We start from the raw sequence: 21,361 nt of genomic DNA, 5'->3' as shown, positions 1-21,361 counted from the left end.
ATCCATCTGTCGTGACCCGAGACATCTCTGGACTGGAGAAGTCAGTGCTATGTCAATCTACTGGACCTTGGGTGCCCGAAGTCATCCGACCTCTCTGACCTTCGGATCCATGAAGAGGGTCTCCGAGAACGGGTGAAGCAATGCCTTTTGATAATAATCAACTTCATAGCTTAACGCAAAACAAGTTCTTTTACATCCAGAACTCAGCTCTCCTAGATACGGACGTTCTGATAACATCACCTTCACACATAGGTTTCATATATCACATCTAGTTCCATCCATCACAGTAAATGTTAGTTAACCTGTCATGTTTTGTTTGTGAAAATAAATTCTTACTTTTATAAACCCGACTCTTTTCTGAATCAAAACGAAGTGTTTACAATCCCTTAATAAACAAAGAATCCGAGAATCTTCTGATTAAAGTAAAGACCGATATTCTATATTTATATAGAGTATCACAGCTTGTTGGGAGAGGTAATATATATTGAGCTCTTCAAGCACTCAAATTCTCAAACCCTACAACTGTATGTATATATGTAAGATGGCTTGGCAGGCTAATGCTTTAGAAAATTTATTAATCACAGTCTGACTTAACAGTGGTCCAAAAGATGTTCATTGACACCTTGCACAAGAAGGGCAAGACACAAAAGGTCATTGCTAAAGAGGCTGGCTGTTCACAGAGTTCTGTGTCCAAGCTTATTAATAGAGAGTAGAAGGGAAGGACAAGATATGGTAGAAAATGTGTACAAGCAATAGAGATAACCACACCCTGGAGAGGATTGGGAAAAAAATCCCATCCAAAAATGTGGGGGAGATTAAAAAAAAGTGGACTGCAGCTGGAGTCAGTGCTTCAAGAAGCACCATCCTCATATGCAAGACATGGGTTTCAGCTGTTGCATCTACTCTTGAACAAGAGAAAGCATCAGAAGCGTCTTGTCTAGGCTAAAAACAAAGAGGACTGGACTGCTGCTGAATGGTCCAAAGTTATGGTCTCTGATGAAAGTAAATTTTGCATTTCCTTTGGAAGCCGCAGTCCCAGAGTCTGGAGGAATAGAGGAGAGACACAGAATCCACATTGCTTGAGGTCCAGTGTAAAGTTTCCACAGTTAGTGATGGTTTGGGGTCATCTGCTGATGTTGGTCCATTGTGTTTTCTGAGGTCCACGGTGAACGCAGCCATCAACCAGGAAGTTTCAGAGTACTCCATGCTTCCTGCTGCTGACCAACTTTATAGAGATGCAGATTTCATTTTCCAACAGGACTTGGCACCTGCACACAGCGCCAAAGCTACCAGTACCTAGTTGAAGGACCATGGTATCCCTGTTCTCAATTGGCCAGCAAACTCGCCTGAGCTTAACTCCATAGAAAATCTATGTGGTATTGTGAATCAGAAGATGCAACATGCCAGACCAAAACAATTCAGAAAAGCTGAAGGCCACTGTCAGAGCAACACAGGCTCTCATAACACCAGAGCAGTGCCACAGACTGATCAACTCCATGCCATGCTGCACTGCTGCAGTGATCCAGGCCAAAGGAGCCCCAAATAAATATTGAGTGCTGTACATGCTCATACTTTTCATCTTCATACTTTCAGCTGGCCAACATTTCTCAAATTCCTTTTTTTGCATTGGTCTTAACTGATGTTGCAATCTGAGATACTGAATTTAAATTTTCATTAATTGTCAGTGATAATCATCAACATTAAATAAGCATTTGAAATATATTAGTCTGTGTGTGATGTATTAATCTAATATACAAGTTTCACTTTTTTTGATGGAATTACTAATATTAATCAACTTTGTCATGATATGCTAATTTCATGACCGGCCCCTGCAAATACCAATGTTAAGTGTCAGGTTCAGCCCTCCCCTGGAAATAAAAGATTTAGGGAACAAGGTCAGCTTGCTGAAGGAGGAACCCTACAGAAATAATCTGAATAAATACAGAAATTTGATGTTTTGGACAAAAATAAGACAACACACATGATTTTATAGCTTTTATAAGACATATAACAGAGATACGGATTCAACTTCATACAAAAGCTTTAATTATCTTACTTATTTTTTTACATCTGATTGTGAGAAAGCTGTGCTGAGTAAAGTTGTTGAATTTGAGGATAAGTGAGGATCTAAAAAACCTGCTGTTGCCAACAGATCAACATGATTCCCTAACTTGTAGCTATACCTCATCCCTTCATTATGATATGGCCTTAAAATATACTTTTGTCCTGTCTAGTAAACATGCAGCTTGTGCTGTGGTATGTGTGTGAGCATTTAACTGCTCTTACAAGGCCACGTCAAACAGTGATTTTGTGCAAGAGTTTCTGTTTTTAAAGCAAAAAATTCCTCTTATTAAACATTCAAAATAAATTTTATTAGGAACAAATAATAAGTGATCCATACCAAGCTGAACTTCAGCAAGATCACATTTTAAGGCTTCCCTTAACAGAATTATTCAGTCATCCGTTACAACAAATAGCAGTTAGAATGCAGAGGCGTTTGTTAATAATAACGTGACAGATAACTCATAAGGAATATTTGGAGAACCAGCTTGGCTGTGTGATAACGTTCTGTGCGGCACATTAGATCACCGGTCACCAAAACTCAGGTCCGCACTTGGAACTTCCCAGCTTTGGTCAAGTATTTGACCCCTTTAAAAGGTTTGTACTTTTCTCCGTGCATGTCCAGACGACTCACTTTAAGACCTGCAATAGTGAGAGAAAGGTAGTTAATAATGGTGAGATACACACACAAAGAAAACACTAAAAAGTAAAAAAGCACTTAGTCATATGTGTTATATGTCAAAATTTCATTTGGCCGTATTGTATTGATTTTATTTGCACACACAAGGGCAGTATAGAGCGGTCATAGTTTCTTAGGGGTACAAAAAATAACTTCTGGGTTCTTCTGTCCAATCACCATACAATGTCAGATTGGCATACGCGTAATACAGCATATGCCAATTTGACAGCACAAGTCTGTCAGACAGGCATATGCTGTCATATCATCATACATATTTAAGCTGTGTGATACCCTGATGGGCCATTTTAGCCGTTAGATCATTATACAGTTTTGTACAGTACTGTATTACACCCTGAGCTGTCAATTTAATATATTTTAAAGCTTTATTTTCTAAAAAAAATTTCAGAAATATAAGGTGGTAAAATACAAATTTGTGAAACACATTCATCACTTCATTTTTGTGGATGGTGAAACATGAACACAGTCGGCAAATGTTTTCCTCGTACTTTGCCATCTGTATGCTGAACTGGCGCCTCCTCAGAACTTAGCAGAGGTTTAGATGCATGCGCATCAACTGCATGTATGCTGCTCCGATGTGTACGGTCCTCTGTTAGAACACCAGCTGATATCAAATTACAAGTACCGGTGCAGCAGTGTTTGCCAGGTGTCAGCGATGTTTAGGGCACCTGGAATCCACCACCAGTTCTCCACTGTTCCGCTCTTCTGAGTATCTCCAACTCTGTTAGCGAAGAAGGTCTGACTGCCATAGCTGTCTCGCTGGATGGCTCCCAACACAGTCTGGTTATCTAGTAGATGGAACCATTGCTCCTCTAACATTGGACCATGTTTCCGCCATCGTGTAGCAAGATTGTACCACAAACTTCTGCTTAGAATAATTTGTAATTATTATATATAATTACTTTTTCACTGTTGAAGGTTAACAACGGTATGTAACCTGAGGAAATATGGGTTTTCTGTGCCAAAGGTCATTTGACTCGGCTGGGTCAAGAGCTGGGTCGCTGAGAACTTTCACCCACAGATTAAGACCTGAACGCCAGCGAGTCTGGGAGAAACCATAACATCTGCCACCTGCAGCTTCGTGCCAGAAGATGTTGTTCCCATGAAAGCTAGTCATAACATAACATAAAGTCTTAAACTTCCTTTCCTTTATTTTAAGTTGTTACATGATCAGTATTATCACTTTGCTCATTATAAATCTGCCATCGTGTAGCAAGATTGTACCACAAACTTCTGCTTAGAATAATTTGTAATTATTATATATAATTACTTTTTCACTGTTGAAGGTTAACAACGGTATAACTCATGCTGGAGAAGGAAAATAAAATGTGAAATTAGTGGAGTTGTACAGCCTTCTCTGTTGGGCGTCATGCTTGTTTGAGTTCAGGCAGAAAGAAAATAACTTGACAGTAGCAATTCAATGATATGAAGTGATTGGGCTGATACCGATATTAATATATCTGTTATGGCCGATAACAGATTTTTGCTGATACCGATATACTGGCATTAATGCTTCTACAATCAGCAGATTTTATATAGAATGAAAACAAAGCTGAATTTACATTATGGAAACAAGATGGAAAAAAATATTGATTGTTAATATAGACCCAATTTTAGTTATCGGACCGATACCGATATGTTAATATGGGATATATCGTCCATCCCTACTCGACGGTACATTTCCTCGGCAGAGCTGACCTTACTATTCATAACAAAAACAATAATAATGAGATTAAATACATTTTGCTCATTTGAAATCTTAATAAATTGTCATTTTAAACTACATTTTGAGAAAATTATGTGTGTGTTTATGCGCTCATGTGTTTAGCAGACGCTTTTGTCCAACACAACTTACAGGTGATAATCAAGCCAGCAGGTTGCCCTTGAGGCTAACAAATAACACTATTCAGTCAATCCTAGGTGGCAGTGAAGCAGCATAGTGAATTATGGAGGGAAGCGAACGTGGAGTGTCCAGTAGAGTGGGGGGACGGGTGCTGGGAGGATCCTAGTTTAGAAGATGCTCTCTCAAGAGTTGGGTCTTCAGGAGTTTCTTGAAAATCAACAAGGAAGCCCCTGTTCTAGTAGTGCTTGGTAAGTCATTCCATATCTGTGGAACAACACATGAAAATAGTCTGGATTGTCCTGAGCGTGGTGTAGGCACTGCAAGCCGACGATCCTTCAATGACGGGAGTGGCCGGGCCGAGACGTAAGCGAATTCAGTTAGATGGGAGCTGTACCATCCTGGACTTTGTATGCTAGTGCTAGCTATTTGAATTTGATGCATGCTGCTAGCGGTAGCCAATGGAGCTCAATGAAATTATGCAATCAAAGTTTTTTCAATCATGTAAGTTTGACTTTTTTCCACATACAACCCTCCACATTTGCTTATTTGACAAGCATAAATAACGGAAGGAGCTTGTTTCACTCTCCAACCAACTAAACTCCTCTTTGCTCATCAGATTGTCCATCTAATTTGTGTGCTGCAGGCATTTATCACCTTTTTGAGACAAAAAAATGACACATATAAACTTGTTGACCAGCTTCATTGTAATAAAAGCTGTTCTTTGAGGGTTACCTGATATGGCCAGCTGCTGTATCTTCAGATCCATGTTGATTGAGGGGTTGTCCTCAGGTTTTGGGGCTCCTGACTGCATACTCAGACTACCTCGCAGGTTTGGGAGCTTCTGGGGGTTGAGTTTTCCAACATCCCAAACCAGCACCTACCAAAACATGTAGTGAGATTGAGAACAATACAACTAAACACACAAAGCACTACGTTTTCTTGCTAAGGACAGTCTGGTCTTGGCTTGGTTACCTTTGCAGTCAGGTCATACGTGTGGGTTCCCTGAGTGGCTGTGAGATTGACACTGAGGACCATTTTAGGCATGTGGATAGTGACTTTCAAGCCCTCCACCATCTTCCCCATGGTCTGTTTGGGTCCGATTGTGATGTCCAGACGACCACAAGCCCCTGTCTCTAAGAAACTGATGTTCTGCTTCACATAAACTGGAATGGCTACGAGACTGGGATGAGGAACAGACACAGAGACAGTCTCAGTGAAGGCTAGAAGACCTGGAGAAATAAAATCAACCGGAAAATATGGCTGCACGATATCAGGAAACTTGTGACAACAGTGATTAATAACGTGATGACAATATGACTTATGCAATGAATAAAAAAATCCTTAAGTCAAGAACAAAAAATATAAAACTAAAAGATTTTTACATAAAAAATGGGAAGAGAAATATTTTGATCAAAAGATGTGAGGAAAGGGAAAATGAAATGAACAAGAAAAGGCAATCACTGGGATGCTGGGAAAAGCAGAATGGGCAGAAAGGGCAGAATTAAGCTCACTAAGGTGTTTTTTAGCCATCCACATGGCGGGCATCTAACCTAAGAACCCACCCGATTGGCTAAATGGGTGAATGCCTCTTTTTGAATTGTCATAACTGTCATGCTTCTGTTTGATTGACAAAATGCATTTTGTGTCGCAAACATTTGAGCCGACCATTCATTGTTCATGCGCATGCTGATATTGTGATGACGAAACATTTGTGATGTAGTGTGCAGCCCTACTGGAAAACCTCTTTTTCTCAATCAAAATCAAAAAGTAATTAAGTTGAAAATGACTTTGTTTTTGTCAAAATGTGTTCAAAATAAGGATGCACCAAAATGAAAATTCTTGGCTGAGACCCAAAACAGAAAATGAGAAAACCAAGGCAGAAAAAAACTAAACACTGAAAGAAATGATGTCAATAATTAGAACAATAGCACTTATGGTTATGATGCAATAAATCAATTACAAAACCATGAAAACTTTCATTCAACACTGACACAACAACGCACAATATAAATTCAAATTCTAAATAAAATGTTTCACTTGACCCCACTTGTGTACATTAAATAATAATACGTTATAAATAAATAAAATATTAATAATAAACGTACAGTCTTATAACCAAAAGGCCTGCTGAGGACTGTAAAATTAATCCTTTATGCACCAAAGTCACAATATTGTGTTTAATGAGTCACAGCAGCAAATATAACCCCTCATGTAGATATTACTTTACACAGAAAATAGTGGAGATGTTTAAAATAATTACCAAATCCAACATTCAGATTATTTTTGAGTAAACTAATCTCAACAACTGTAAAATGAAACAGTAAAACGATGCTCATGCTTACTTTTGAGAGCTGACATGATACGACATGAGTCTGAAGTTTCCGTCTGGTGGGATGAAAGACAGAACCCGCTCTGACTCCCAGCGCTTGAACCGCACGCATGGATGGAAGCTCACATCATCCAGAAGACGAGGATTCTATTAATATAAATCAACAACAACAAAAAAATTGAATGAAATTTATGCTTAAATAACAAAAAATTATATCTGATTTCTAAACTGAGTTAACAAAACACACCATAAAAGACAGAGTGAGATCAGGCATCCCAGTGAGCCTCACACAGGCTTCAATCACACCCTGGATCTCAGCAAACACTGTTGTACCTGGAAAAAAAAACTGATTTCAATTAGATCACCATAAAGAAAATTAGAATAGCTGAACTGTTATATAGTAATCAAATACATTTGCACCTGATTTGTCCACAATCGCATCAATTTCCTCTATCACATCAAAATAGGCCTCATTATTAGTGTATTTTACACCAGCTCGCCTCCATGGAATGTTAGACAACTGACCCGCTGGTAGCGTATCTCCAACATTACTACCTCCTAGAAAACGCACAAAAAAACATAGTCAACAACAAAGATTTTACTTAGGGATGCACAATATATCGGCATCTAAATTGGTATCGGCCGATGTTAGTCTTATTTTTTTACGTATCGGTTCGATAAATAAAAATGGGCCAGTATTAACAAGCAATATTTTTCCATCTTGTTTCCATTCGTTTATCTGTTTCAGAGGGTGATGTGGGTGGTGTGTATTTGTTTAGTCATGTGTGGTTGTAATCATCTCACAAGTGTAAATGTGTGTGGTGTGCGTACATAATGGAAATTCAGCTTTAATAATTTTTATTCTATACAAAATCTGCTGATTTTAGGAGCATCAATGCCAGTATATCGGTATCGGCCATAACAGTGATATAATCGGATATCGGTATTGGCCCAAAAATTTTATATCGGAGCATCACTAACTTTACTTGCTTGGTTTAGAAATAAAACGTTCCCAAACACTCAGCAGAACTCTGTTTACCTGTGAGCGTATTGACAACCGACCGCAGAATGGTGGGAGGTCTTATCATCTCCTTCAGGACGTTGGACTCTGTTGCCAATGGAAACCCGTTGTCCAGCATCTCCTCCAGCAGCGCGTAAACAATAACTACGTTATCCTTTATCACAGCTTCTGAACATTCTCCAAAGTAATCCTGTGAGCAAAAAAGTAATTTTTTACAAAAGCCAAAACAAGATTGGGTAAAGTAAAAAACGCACATTTATCAGTTTTCTTAGAAAACTGTTGACATTTTGCATGAGTTACGCATGCTAAACCTTGAATACTATGCACTACAATTCAGAATAATTATGGTGTACTAGGAAAACTAGCCAATATTTAGTCCAATGTAACAATCAAAGTGCAACACTGGATTAAGGTTTTACAAAAGAAAAGCATCTTTGTGCATTTTATACTCTACTATACACTATAATAATGTACAGGAATTTATTTTTTATTTTCCTAAGCGTGTGACCCCAAAAAAAGCAAAAATTTGTTGTTTTGCTCAGCTTGTGCATATTGAATGTGTCATATTTATTATTAAATACTTGCAAGTTATGATCAATTAGATGAACGATGATTTGTTTTTCAAATCTGTTCATAAAAGGGGGATTTTACTAAAAGGTGAAGATTGAAAAGTCCCTACTCGTGCCTGAAGGGGAGAGAAGTGACACTTCTTTATAAGTGAAAATCCCACAACTAATCACCTATAATGTACAGGCCTCAGTTTAAAAACCCCACCTGGAATATATCAGCAACTCTGTGCAGGAACTCAATGACAAAGAGAGGGGAGACTTCCGTCTGGATTACAGAGAGGAAGAAGAGTTTGCCCCTATAGATAGAAACGAGATAGTGGTGTGGGGTGTATAGGACAGGGGGCACATTCTCTGGATCTTCTGCCTTCTCCTTGGCCTCGAAGAAGTAATCGCACACACTCCTGCTGATGACACTCTTCCAGTGTTTCTCCAGGAAGATGTCTCCAGTGTGGTTAATGAGGAAGAGGCTGTGGATCATCTCAGCTGTAACAATGGAGCTGTTGTTGTTGTTTGTAACGAGAAAAAGAAGAAATGGGTGAAAAACAGCCCCTGCTTTATATATTACCGTCTTAAAGCGATGTAAAAAAACAACTGAAAAGGTTTTTGTAAAGTCCTGGTAAACTTTAAAACAACTACATTACTGACCATTACATTGGTCATTAATCCAACAGTGAAAACATCCAACTCATTATCTAAATTTACGCTAATTAAAGTCTTGCCATTCTTTGAAAGCTTTTAAAAAACGAATAAAAAGAAACTTTTACAAGTTTTACCTGCTAACTCCAGTTGCCAGATTGTTAGTGTCTATGTGACAGATCGGTCTGAGTTACTGCGACGACGCCAGCAGATCTTTGCCCACGTAAACCCAACAACGACATAAATAAAAGCCTTCAAAGCGTGATAAAAATACATTGATACGTTAATTTTTATTAGAAAACACATATTTGGCTGTTTAAAATACAGTGTTAGTTAGACCCATTGATTAAAAGCAAAACTTTCATATTTTTAAACAGGCAACATTTGCAGGCAGCTACAATTCCATGATGCGAATAGACATTTGGGTTTTGTTGCCCAAAAGATTGTCTTGCAGGTGTCCTTCAGCACCCTTTGATCAAGATTTTTTAAATGATCATAAATAATATCTTATCTCTTGTAACACTCATCATTAAACTGTGTAATTACAGAACACGTTACAAATAGACTATCAAAATTAGTTACTTGTTAAAGTCTGTTTGAAACTCTAAACTTGATTTTTACTATCCTAAATCATAGTCACTGATGAATAATTTGTATCGTGTTACTTTTTTACATTTTCCGTAACATAATATATTTTTGGGAAGCATGAACCTATTGCATTCTAAGTACTTGTTCTAAAACTCAAATTTTAAGTAACTTTATTCCTTGTAATTTACTTTTTAAATATTCCTCAAATTATATATCATAAATTTACCAAGTTCACGTTGCTAAGTCCCTGTTATCAGTATAACCCCAAGGCATAAAAATGCGCAATTTCAAACTAGCTGCCTGCGAGTCAATACTCAGGGAACCAAGACCGGGTTTTGTTGATAGCATGACCGCATTTTCATAAGGTGAGCTCAACGTGCATAGTCCGGTTAGCCATGGCTTCTGATGAACCCAAAGCAAAGAAACCTAAACTTTCTGCTTCAGAAGATGAGAAGAGAGAGTCTCCGACCAAAAAGTCTCCTGCCAAACTGAGGTGACGGAAAACTCTTTATAAAAATGCTAATAATTGTAGCGGTAACACTGGACTCTTGCTCAAATGAGTGCATATCAGTTCGCAGGTCTGATGATTACAGTGATTTGTTAATTTAAAGTTTCATGAAACAGTTGTGCGTATGAAAAGTGTGTTGATCTTCCTAGCCCTGAACGCTTAGAATTAAAACCAAGTGCAAAAATCTAGTAATCTAGCACTGCAGCAGAGGGCGTTCAGGTAGGTGTGCTGATATCTGATCTGAGTTCAGATTTAACATCCAAGCATGCTGGAATTAATCAGCGAGCACGCAGAGACATCCCGCACCAGCCTCAAAAACAATGAATTAAGTCACGTGGTCTGCATTTTTTAGTATTGTTTTTTTTTCCCTTCACCTTGTGGAAATCAGATCATAGGGCAGATTGCGTCACATAAACCTGCTTCTCATGGTTGTAGCAAAGCTCCAAACAAACAGAGCGATTGAACCGATGGAGTCGGCATAAGCAAGCCAATCAGCAGACAGAGGCAGACCGCTGTGGCCCGTCCTCCTGCAGATGCCTCTTATCGCCGTCTCCAGTAGGGGGCGCTGTGGTTGTAGTAGAAGCATCGACCTCCTTGCACGCTTTGCAGAAATTGTTGGTTTTTTTTCTGAATGTTAAGCCCTTTTCAGAGCTGGTTTTAGGTTGCTCAACAGGTCTGTCATCGTCTAGCACAGAGAGAAGGAACAGGATGTCTGCTGCCAGGTAAGAGCTCGCTGACATTCAGCCTGGATGGAGGATCTGAAGGCAGTCAGGGGGTCCTGGGTTTGTGTAATTGGCTGCACAAGCTCATTAATCATCTGACTGCATTCTGGCAGATGTTATGTGCTGAGTGAGATAATGATGAGGGTGTAACCTCTGCAGGATATGTGCATTTTAAAAAATAGTCCATTCATTGCTTTCTCAAAACAGGTCGTCCTTTGTTATTTAAATAAAATAAGAGGCTTTGTGGGAAACATGGCAGCACATATGTTTGGAGTTTTGTGCAAAGGCTCTCTTAGTCTCTTCCATCTGGGGTTTTCTCACAAACACAAATTATTTAGGGGTGAAAACAACACAAGGCACGTCTGAATTCTTTATCAGTCAAATCTAGATGTGGGTTTAATGCAGCTTCCTAGTTGTGTGTCCTCAGAACAGGCTGTCCACTCTTCGTCTGTAATGGGTTACTGATGTTCCAGATAGCTTTGAGAGGGAACGTTGTGTGATGACACAAAACACAGACTTGGCTTTTAGTTGTCGCCCTTTGTCTCGTCGTGCTATGGAGGCTTTTTGCTGCTTGTTTGTTGGCATCACAAGATCAAAAATGTCTCTCAAAAACGGTCCAACCCTGCGGTTGGCTTTGTGCTCATAAAGCAGAAACGCTCTCACACGTGGTGCTCTGCTGTCCTCGTGTTGCCTCACTCTGTCATAACATAACTGCACGCCTGGATGCCCAGATTCTCACCACGAAAGGCTTTCGTCTCCTTCGTTTTTACTTTCGTCACCTTTGTTTTTAACTGTTTGTTGATGAGTCATGAATGTTACATTGGTGTAACCATCTGCTGTGCTTGCTCTCTTTCTGCATTTCTATCTGGGTTTAAAGTCTTAAGTCGCTGTAATAGAAGTCACATGAAAACGGTGTGATCTTACAAACCAGTAAGCGCTTTCAGTCCATTTCAAACGCATTTAGGGTTTATTTCTTTTTGGTATGTGAAATAAAATCAGAAAAATGTGTTGATGTAATTATCTGCTTTTGTTTCAGTGCTAATTCTCTCTTTGGGATGGGAAACCCCTTATTGGACATCTCTGCTGTTGTAGATAAAGACTTCCTGGATAAGTAAGTTTGTAATGAACAAACAAAAAAAAAAGAATCCAATCAGATGTGGAAACATTTATCACTGAGCTCGCACCAGCCACCGGGAGATTTAAAGGAGGAAAGACGATCCTGAGGTCAAAATGAAGCCTAATATTCCTGGTTTTTGCAGATCTGTTGTTGTTATGTAGCTTGAAACTTAATTGTCAGCAACAAAAAAGAGAGGATAATCCTTTTTTCCACCCCTCAGCAGGAATACGAACACATACGTTTCATGTTCTGACTGGTCTGTCCACAAGATAGGGTTTCCTGGGTTATAGCTGAAACTGTAGTTAAGGAAACAATGATCTGATTAGTGGGTTAGCGTTTAGGGTGTGTGCTTTTGTTTTTACATATTGCTGCTGTTTTTAATAATGAACCTAATGTCGCCTGTTTTGTTCTTTAATAATACCCAGGTATTCCCTGAAGCCCAACGACCAGATCCTGGCTGAGGACAAGCACAAAGCACTGTTAGTATCTCCCACAGCGCAGCGCTCCTTGTAGAGTCAGAGACGTGACACGTGTAACCTTCAGACGATGTATTCACAGCCAGGAAAAAAACACATCTGAATTCACACCGAGCTTGTGCTTCTTTGTTCTGGAGAGGGCCGGTCGAGACAGGCACACGCAAGAGAATGCCACCGTTGACCTCTGCTCCTGCATGGACAGCCAATGGCGACGCAGCACAGGGAGACGGTCTTGTCCAATAACAGAACGGGACACTTAGCCTCCCCAGTCCCACTCAGACAAGAGCAAACATTTAACAGCAGGAGATAAGAAAGTCAGTTGTTTCTGCATTCAAACGAGTTTAGTCTGCTGTTACGCTTTCAGAGCAAGCCCAGATATGATTAAAATGTCACCGTTGGCTCTGTGGAGATGCCATCTGTTCTGAAATTTACGTTATTTTTTTGAGACACTTCATTAACCCGGAAAGAAGAAGCTTGGATTTGAGGAAATCCCGCCTCCACCGTGGGAATTTCATCCATTTCATGATGTAATCCCAGATCTCCAGCAAACCCCCAATTCTTTGTCAGAGAAGCTGTTAACAAGTTGCTAACACACACTTGCATGGACACACACACACACACACACACACACCATTCAGACAGAGATAAGGAGCTACCTTATCTCTGTCTGAATGTTTATTGTCCCAGTCCGTCTCCGACGCTCACCCACCAAACTTCATGACTGCTCAGTTAGCGGTTAGCGTTTTGGTTCTACTCAGCGCCCTGGCGCTCCTATTGGTGGTTTTAATGTTGGGATGCTGCCGGTTTGAAGAAGTAACCTGTCTGAAAACGTACTCTGGTACTGGCTGTGGTTTAACAAGTAGTCTGAATTCACTGTCACAGTCCGGCTCAGTTTTTGAGAGCTCCTGAAGATAGAATCCAACCATCGCTGCCCATTAAACTTTTCTGAGTAGACCGAGTAGGGTCAGAGTTGCAGCCAAAAATGCTTTTCCACGTTCAAGGCATTATTTAAAGTGCAGGATAGATATGAAAGGAATCACTTCTTCACATCAGTGAAGTTTCAGCTTGCCACTTGCTACTCTGAGAGACTGTTTTGTGTTTACAGTCCAGAGGGAGAAGGGATCCAAACTCGACACTTCCTGGATATAAAAAATATACAACCTAAATTAATGTTTGCTGTCAAATGACGCTATAAAAAATCTTCTTAAATGCATGTTTGTGTTTTTATAGCACACATAGATATTCAGAAAGTCAGTCATGTGTAGGGGTGTGACGGGACATGTATTTGGATTGGTTTGGTACGGAACATTCGGTTTGGCACCGACGCGTACCGAGTTCCCACAAGGACTTGTAACTGCAGCACATTTTAGTCTTCAGCCAGCAACACCAGCTGCTGCGTCCACATTCAGGGGCGGCATCCTTCGAAAGACCCGGTTTACCTGGTCGATGCACCAGACGATGCTTCAGTAAGCTGCAATGTCACAAGATGTGTTTCCATCCAGTGTTGCATTAATGCATCTTGCGTTGATGATGGTAGAGTCTGACCACTGTTCAAAGCCTTCTCCAGCACATCCCAAACATTTTCAATGGGGTTAAGGTCTGGATTCTGTGTCGGCCAATCCATGTGTGAAAATGATGTCTTATGCTTCCGGAACCACTCTTTCACTATCTGAGCCTGATCAATTCTGGCATTGTCATCTTGGAACAAGCCCGTACCATCAGGGAAGGTGGAATAACTTGGTCATTCAGTATATTCAGGTAGTCAGCTGACCTCATTCTTGGAGCACATTCTGTTGCTGAACCTAGACCTGATCAACTGCAGCAACCCCAGATCATAACACTGCCCCCACAGGCTTGTACATTAGGCACTAGGCATGATGGGTGCATCACTTCATCGGCATCTCTTCGTATCCTGATGCACCATCACTCTGGAACAGGGTCCATCTGGACTCATCAAGCTGGTTTTTAATAATGTGTTGGACAGTTCTTGACCCAGTTTAATCGTTTCTAGGATCTCCTCAGACGTTTTCTCTGCTTGATGCATGCCAATGATCTGACCCTTATCAAACATACTAACATCTTTTCCACAACCACTTTCCACATGGTTGTTTGAGAAATGAGAAGTAACTCATTGCACCAGCTGGGGTTAAATCACTTGTTGCCAGGTGAAAAATAATCCCCCCCCCCCCCCCCCCCCCATGCAGTAATTATCCAATGGGAGGCTCGTACCTATTTGCTTAGTTAAATCCAATTTGGGACTTTTTGGGGGACTGGGCAGTGTAGATCTGAGATATTTTTAGGTTGTCTGAGAATATTTTGTCATAGAATTTCCTGCAAGTAAAGTTTTATTTTAAATATTAGCAAAGCTGTATCCATTTACACACACACACACACACAAACTACTTCTCACTTTTTCCACTCACTGTACCGAAAATGAGACAAACCTTGACGTTAAAACCAAGGACTGGTCTGGGATTAAAGGCTTACCCCTAGTAATTTGGTATTATTCAGACCTGGATCTGAAATCTGTATCATTCTCAAATCCAGAATCCGTGTGTTTGTAGTTAAAACAGGGAAATGTGGATGATGGAATTATTTAGTTTCATTATTATAGCAACAGGTTTTCACATTTATTACAGCAGGTTGTGTTTAAGAACTTCTGTTTTATATTAATATAATCTGAGGATTGGGTCTTTGTGCAGGTTTGACGAGCTTGTAAAGAAGTTTAAAGTCGAGTACCACGCCGGAGGAGCCACTCAGAACTCTATTAAGATCGCTCAGGTCAGCTTCTGCAACGTAGATCAACCACCAGTGTTTTACTTTGTTAGAGGAATTTACTGAGCTGCTCATTTAAGATGCTGTGATGGTTTCTAGTGGATGATCCAGGAACCTCATAACGTGGGAACGTTCTTCGGCTGCATCGGCAAAGATAAGTTTGGAGAAATCCTCAAGCAGAAGGCCAAGGAGACCCACGTTGATGCTCACTACTACGAACAGGACGAGGAACCCACCGGGACGTGCGCTGCGTGCATCACAGGAGACAACCGGTAAAAGAAGCAGCAGTCATTCAGTACATCTATCAGTTCTGATCGTATCTCTGATCGTGTGCTTTACGCCCTTCAGGTCTCTGGTAGCGAACCTAGCTGCTGCTAACTGTTATAAGAAGGAAAAGCATTTAGATCTGGAGGAAAATTGGAAGTTGGTGGAAAAAGCTCGAGTCTACTATATCGCTGTAAGTCCTCACCGTTGATTCAGACTCATCCAAACCCTGATTTGTTGACTCTTCTACAAATTTTAACATTAAGTCACCGGACAACCCAGCTCATCGGTTATTCACCCCCAACTGGATTACTGATTAGCACGTCAGTAATGAGTGAACGAATGTGTCTAAAGGAGGTTAGATGTATTTCTACATGGGTTCCCTGTCCTGACAGTCATTTTTGTCCTTCCAGGGTTTTTTCCTGACCGTCTCTGTAGAGTCCATCCTAAAAGTGGCCAAGCACGCTTCTGAAAATAACAAATTGTTCTGCATGAACCTTTCTGCACCCTTCATCTGTCAGTTCTTCAAGGACAGCCTCATGCAGGTCATGCCCTACATTGACGTGCTCTTTGGCAATGAGACGGTAAGCCACGTTTCGTCCCAGTGACCTCCACACATGCGACAGAAATGCTGATGGTTTGCATGTTTTCTTTAAATTCAGGAAGCTACTGCTTTTGCTAAAGAGCAGGACTTTGAGGTGAGCAGGTCTTTCACGTGCATAGAGCTGCAGTTTTCCTGTGTTCTGTGCATCAGCGTTGAAGTGTCTTTTTGTTATTTTGTTGTTGCGTTAGACGGAGGATATTCAGGAAATTGCAAAAAAAGCCCAGGCTTTACCCAAAGTCAACAAAAAGAGGCAGAGGATCGTGGTGTTTACTCAGGGGAAGGATGATACAGTCATGGGTTCAAGTAAGACTGCTTTTAATTCATGTTTCTGTGTTTTTTATTGATCTGTTCTGTTTTTATCGTGTCGTTTTTGCTCTTTTCTACTCAGGTGATAAGATTGAGACTTTCCCTGTGCTGAAGATCGACCCAAAGGACATTGTTGACACTAATGGTGCAGGCGACGCTTTTGTTGGAGGCAAGACTTTCCAGATTTTTCTCTTGGGTTTGTGTCATCTGTTGAAGTTTGTGTAATTGAGTTTTGTGTGTGTGTGTGTACCTGTAGGCTTCCTGTCTGGGCTTGTCCAAGAAAAACCTTTGGATCAGTGCGTGAAGGCAGCACACTACTCCGCCAACGTCATCATCAGACGAGCAGGCTGCACCTTCCCAGAGAAACCTGACTTTAAGTGAAGCGTCTGGGAAAACTTTCTTCAGCCAGAAACCTCAAACTCACACTGCCTCCACTATTTTAGTCCAGATATATTTTTTTAAATTTACCTTATTTTATTGAATCAACCACCCATTGTACGTATTTTTAAAGCAGGAGCACATTTTCACACCCATAGGGAGTTTGTTTTGTCCTCAAGGGGTCACTAGAGGATCACACAGCCCAGCCAGTTTTGATTTAGTTTTTTATGAATACATTTTTTTTTTGTTTTTATTTCTATCTGTGTTTATTCCCAGATGCCGCCAGGCTGCTCTGATCACATGACACTCAGCTGTAAGCGTTTGTGTGGACGTCTGAGTCTTTCTGCCTCTTAGAGGCACAGAAAGTGACTAAAGGATGAAGCACGACTGCGAAGGACGATTTCAGGATTTAACCCTGAAACGTGCAGCAGTGATTTTACATTTCAGTGTTTTTATTTTTATTTTTTATGAAGAAACCAAATACATTTTCATTTTAATGCACACTTTTTTTTTATAAATGTGTGTCAAATCTTCCTGATGCGGCTTGATGCTCGTTTCACTCTTAACAGTATTTAGAAGTTCGTCCTGGTGAGCAACGTGCCTTTTCTTTTCTGCAAAAACAACAGTTTCGGATCCGTTGAGCTGAACGCCCTATCTGTGTTCTCTGGAAACTGCTCTGTTTCATCTTTTCTGAGAGGCGTTGACATCAGCGACGTTCCCAGCAGAAGATCAAACATATTAAGTGAGAAACGGGAACATTTTTCTGACTAAATCTACATAACTACATTGGACAAGACTCAATCATATCCATCTCATAAATTATTTAAATAGGCAGTTTTGCAACTAAAATGGAACTAAATTTGCTGATCCAGATCATAAATGCAAACCTTCATAGCCCAAAAGCCTGGTTCAACTCACTGACTTGTTAATAAACATTATGATCCGTGTTGGTGTTGTTTTGATTAACTTATAAAGCCAAAAAAAATTTTACTTGAGCCTGCTTTACAGTGTAGATCTCAAGTATTTTTTGCAGGGGAACCAGTAAGATGCATCAATGACATTTTTAAAATGATTATTAGATCACTGTTTATTTTTCACCCCTGAATTTGTGATGGATATAAATGTCTTTTAGTAAAATGTGTTGTCAGAGGTTCAGCCTCTAGTCCAACCCAAAGGCATAAAGAAATTTAGAAAAAGAAGCAGGATGACTCAGATTTTTGGGGCCAAACATTTGAATCTACTTACATGAGTTTGCGGTGTGATTTGTGCAACTGTGAATGCTTGAATCTAACAACCATGAGTCAGAATTTCAGTGAACACATACAAGTTTCAGGAGGTTTACTGAAGATTAACCTGCTTGTGTTGAAAAATCTGTTTCTACATCTGATTGGCTTTTTCTTTGTATGCCCAGAGGCACCAAAAAGCCTTACGTGACCTCAAAGTTTCCTTCATGGTGGAAAACTGGAACAAAGTAAAACTGAATCTGATTATTCATTTTTTTTTGTTTTCTTTCATATTGAAGAACCATAGAACAAAAACTTAAGTATTAGACTCCAAAATTAATAAACATGTTGAATAAAATTATATTTGTGCTATTTTTCGAACGGCTAAATAAATGACCAAAAACGCTGTGGTATCGTGTGGGTCTCTACTGCCTCCATAAACACTCCAGATAATTGTTTTCTGTCAGTGATTGCTTTTAGGGATTATGTGGCTAAAACAAGCTGTTTCAAAAAGTCCCAGTTTGTGATGTCACAAATAGGTAAATTAAGCCGTTTTACAAAACAAGGTGGTCAATTGGCTGCAAATGCTGAATCAGCATCAGGGAGCTTTAGGTCGTGTATAAGTGGTCAGACCATGACAGTGATGTGGTGCAATCGTGTCCTTTTTACAAAAGATTAGGTAATGGCGGCATAAAGAGGATATTGGGGGCGGTCTCTGAAACACCCTGGACTTGTTTAACTTGGACATCCCTGGCTTTGTATAGCGATTGAAGCTGTGCTCAATACGTTTTTTTAACGAGCCGCACCTTAAGGTGTCTTTCCCCCACAGTCTCTGGTGATCTGAGCTGCAGCTCAAACGGAGAACGACTCGTGGAGCATCTCTGCAGATTATCATCTCAGCTGATTCTGTTTACGCAAGCGAAATTAAATTTACGGCCCATTTTTACTTTCATTTTTGATATAGTGGCCAGCCAGAGCTCGACAGTGACTCCCTGTGTGGTCGTGACACTGATCACACATCTGTTGCGCCAAGGCATACTCGTCGTTTTTAAGACAAGACAATTACTGCAGTATGAGTACCAAGCGAGGCTGAACGCCACGTTTATAACACACTGTTGCGGTAATATTATGCGGATTTGCTGGCACAGTGCGTCTTGTTAAAAGGGCTTTAGAATAAAGCCACCTCTCGTGTACAAGAGAGCTGCAGCTGGAGGAACGGCGGCTCTTCTTCGAGGCCTTCCCTGATATTGGAGCTTCTCAGCCTATAGCAGCCTGGGTGTGGGATGGGTGGGCATGGCCCGCTCCAGCTTGTTTTGAAACAGCTCATTGTGGAAGATACTGACATTTTCAATAATAAAACTATTGAAATTGTTTCACGTGAGGGATTTTGTGCCAAGAACTCCGTAAATAAGTTTTGTATTGACCAATGAACTGTTACAACTTTAGATACAAGTCATCTTGAAATGTGTGACGCACAGCTTCGAGCACACGTGTTTTCAGAGCACTGGCGTGTTGCATAAACTGTTATTACAAGAAAAAGCTCATGTTAAAGTTCACTGGACCTTTGCCACACAGAATCTCAGGCATGTAGTTCAAACGTGTTTAAAAGTGTCCCAGCTGCTGATAACTGATGTGTGTGTGTGTGCGCATGCACATGCGTGTTACCAGTGAGTGTTTGATTACAGAGTTATAAAAGGAACCAGGCTGCAGACATCTTTGTGTTGATGAAGTACCAGATTGTGGAGAAGAGGTGAGTTGTATGATTTACCATGTGGATTCGGTTTGTATCATCTCAGGCTTTCTGGTTTAATTGTGATTTATTGTGACGTCTAATAGTTTTGTTATATATTTGTACAGAATCTTCTTTTTTGGATCAGTATGTCTCTTAGAGATCCTCCGTATGAACCTCCCTCTGTCTCAGACCTGCAGGACTTCCTGCTTGCAAACAGACAACCAACTGGACATGTAAATCAAGTCTGGCCAAACCTGTTCATTGGCAACGAGTAGGTGCACACATAACAAGCATGCACATGCATAAGTCCTGCAGAACTTTAACAAGTGATCATGTTTCAGGGTGGCGGCTCGTGATAAGGGCATTCTCCACAGTTTGGGCATTACTCACATTGTAAATGCCGCTCATGGGCCCCTCAACCCCGGCCCTGGAGCCCGTTTTTACGTCAACACGGGCCCTCGTTTCTACAGAGACATGTCTGTGGATTATTATGGGGTGGAGGCTGATGATGCAATAGATTTCATCCTAAGTCCTTTCTTCTATCCAACAGCACGGTACATCAGAGCAGCTCTGGGCATGGGAGGCAAGTTAGCACCTCATATTATAGAGTACTTCCGTGATACCGTTGTGCAGAAACCCCATGGGACTGTTTTACTGGGTGTTTACGTTGCTGCATTTCTGTCCCAGGGCGGGTGTTTGTGCACTGTCTGATGGGTGTGAGCCGCTCTGCCACCTTAGTGCTGGCCTTCCTGATGATCGTCGAGTGTTTGAGGCTGCAGGAGGCGGCGGCTGCCGTCAGGCAGCACAGAGACATCTGTCCCAACCCGGGCTTCTTGCAACAGCTCCGTAGTCTCGACATGAGCCTCGAGAAGGAGAGGAGAAGAAAGAGACTGGCCCAGTCACTGTAACAGACACAAGACTTTTGTGTGAACCCAAACATGCACCAGCACACACAAGTGTCTGGACTGCTACAGTGGAAATGAGGACACGCCATCTCTGACAGAGCTGAGGGAAATTCTCTGGATGAACAGGAAGCTTCTTGCACCTGTTAATCAAGTCTGGCCCAATCTCTACATTGGAGATGAGTGAGCGAGTAAAGCAGTGGCACCACGAAGTGCGATGACGCGTGTGTAGTAAAAACCATTGTGGTTGTGTGTTAAGGTCTGTTGCACGAGATAAAGCAACCCTGTCATTTCTGGGTGTAACTCACATACTGAACGCTGCAGCAGGTCAACACCGGTCAGCGCTTTTACGCCCACATCAAAGTGGCGTGGAGGCCATCATCACTGTGCGTCTGAGCCGAGACATTGGACCAAACTCTGGATTTCTGGAGCAGCTCAGACAGCTGGATCGGAGCCTTCATCAACAGAGCAAACCGAACATCAGCATAGTGGTTAAATGATGGTTAAAACAGAGCTCTTATCTGCTGGATGGAGCGTGACATCTATTTTAGCCTTGTTATTTTATTTTACTGACATTTTACTACCTGATTACGTGAGCTGGCTTTAATGA

At 40.8% G+C, this 21,361-nt stretch overlaps 3 protein-coding genes across 4 annotated transcripts; 2 read left to right on the top strand and 1 right to left on the bottom strand.

Annotated features, from left to right (window-relative positions):
• Window positions 1-1,982: 1,982 nt before the first annotated feature.
• ap3m1 (adaptor related protein complex 3 subunit mu 1) lies at window positions 1,983-9,422 on the bottom strand. Its single transcript, XM_015944195.3, has 9 exons — window positions 9,294-9,422; window positions 8,726-9,017; window positions 7,970-8,141; window positions 7,351-7,488; window positions 7,178-7,263; window positions 6,944-7,077; window positions 5,574-5,781; window positions 5,334-5,478; window positions 1,983-2,703 (listed from the first exon to the last, which is right to left on the bottom strand). Exons 2-9 carry the CDS (start codon window positions 8,996-8,998, stop codon window positions 2,603-2,605), a joined length of 1,257 nt encoding a protein of 418 aa, XP_015799681.3. The 5' UTR covers window positions 8,999-9,017; window positions 9,294-9,422; the 3' UTR covers window positions 1,983-2,602.
• A 650-nt stretch (window positions 9,423-10,072) lies between these two features.
• Window positions 10,073-17,125, top strand: adka (adenosine kinase a). Of its 2 annotated transcripts, none has more exons than XM_015944196.3 (11): window positions 10,073-10,237; window positions 12,011-12,085; window positions 12,517-12,570; window positions 15,270-15,348; window positions 15,442-15,614; window positions 15,691-15,799; window positions 16,020-16,190; window positions 16,269-16,304; window positions 16,399-16,513; window positions 16,599-16,685; window positions 16,773-17,125. In XM_015944196.3, the coding sequence occupies exons 1-11, from the start codon at window positions 10,140-10,142 to the stop codon at window positions 16,895-16,897; spliced, it is 1,122 nt and encodes a 373-aa protein (XP_015799682.1). In that variant the 5' UTR covers window positions 10,073-10,139; the 3' UTR covers window positions 16,898-17,125. The 2 variants fall into 2 exon arrangements, with proteins under 2 accessions (XP_015799682.1, XP_015799683.1); XM_015944197.3 differs by lacking the exon at window positions 10,073-10,237 and adding an exon at window positions 10,708-10,974.
• Window positions 17,126-19,816: 2,691 nt separating this feature from the next.
• Window positions 19,817-20,985, top strand: LOC107375603 (dual specificity protein phosphatase 13B). The gene is made up of 4 exons (XM_015944198.3): window positions 19,817-19,867; window positions 19,975-20,120; window positions 20,191-20,432; window positions 20,537-20,985. Exons 2-4 carry the CDS (start codon window positions 19,996-19,998, stop codon window positions 20,755-20,757), a joined length of 588 nt encoding a protein of 195 aa, XP_015799684.3. The 5' UTR covers window positions 19,817-19,867; window positions 19,975-19,995; the 3' UTR covers window positions 20,758-20,985.
• The last annotated feature ends 376 nt before the right edge of the window (window positions 20,986-21,361 follow it).

The sequence above is a fragment of the Nothobranchius furzeri genome, chromosome 12 (genome assembly GCF_043380555.1).
Source record: "Nothobranchius furzeri strain GRZ-AD chromosome 12, NfurGRZ-RIMD1, whole genome shotgun sequence".
Taxonomy (NCBI): domain Eukaryota; kingdom Metazoa; phylum Chordata; class Actinopteri; order Cyprinodontiformes; family Nothobranchiidae; genus Nothobranchius; species Nothobranchius furzeri.
This window is presented reverse-complemented; position numbering and strand designations above follow the sequence as displayed.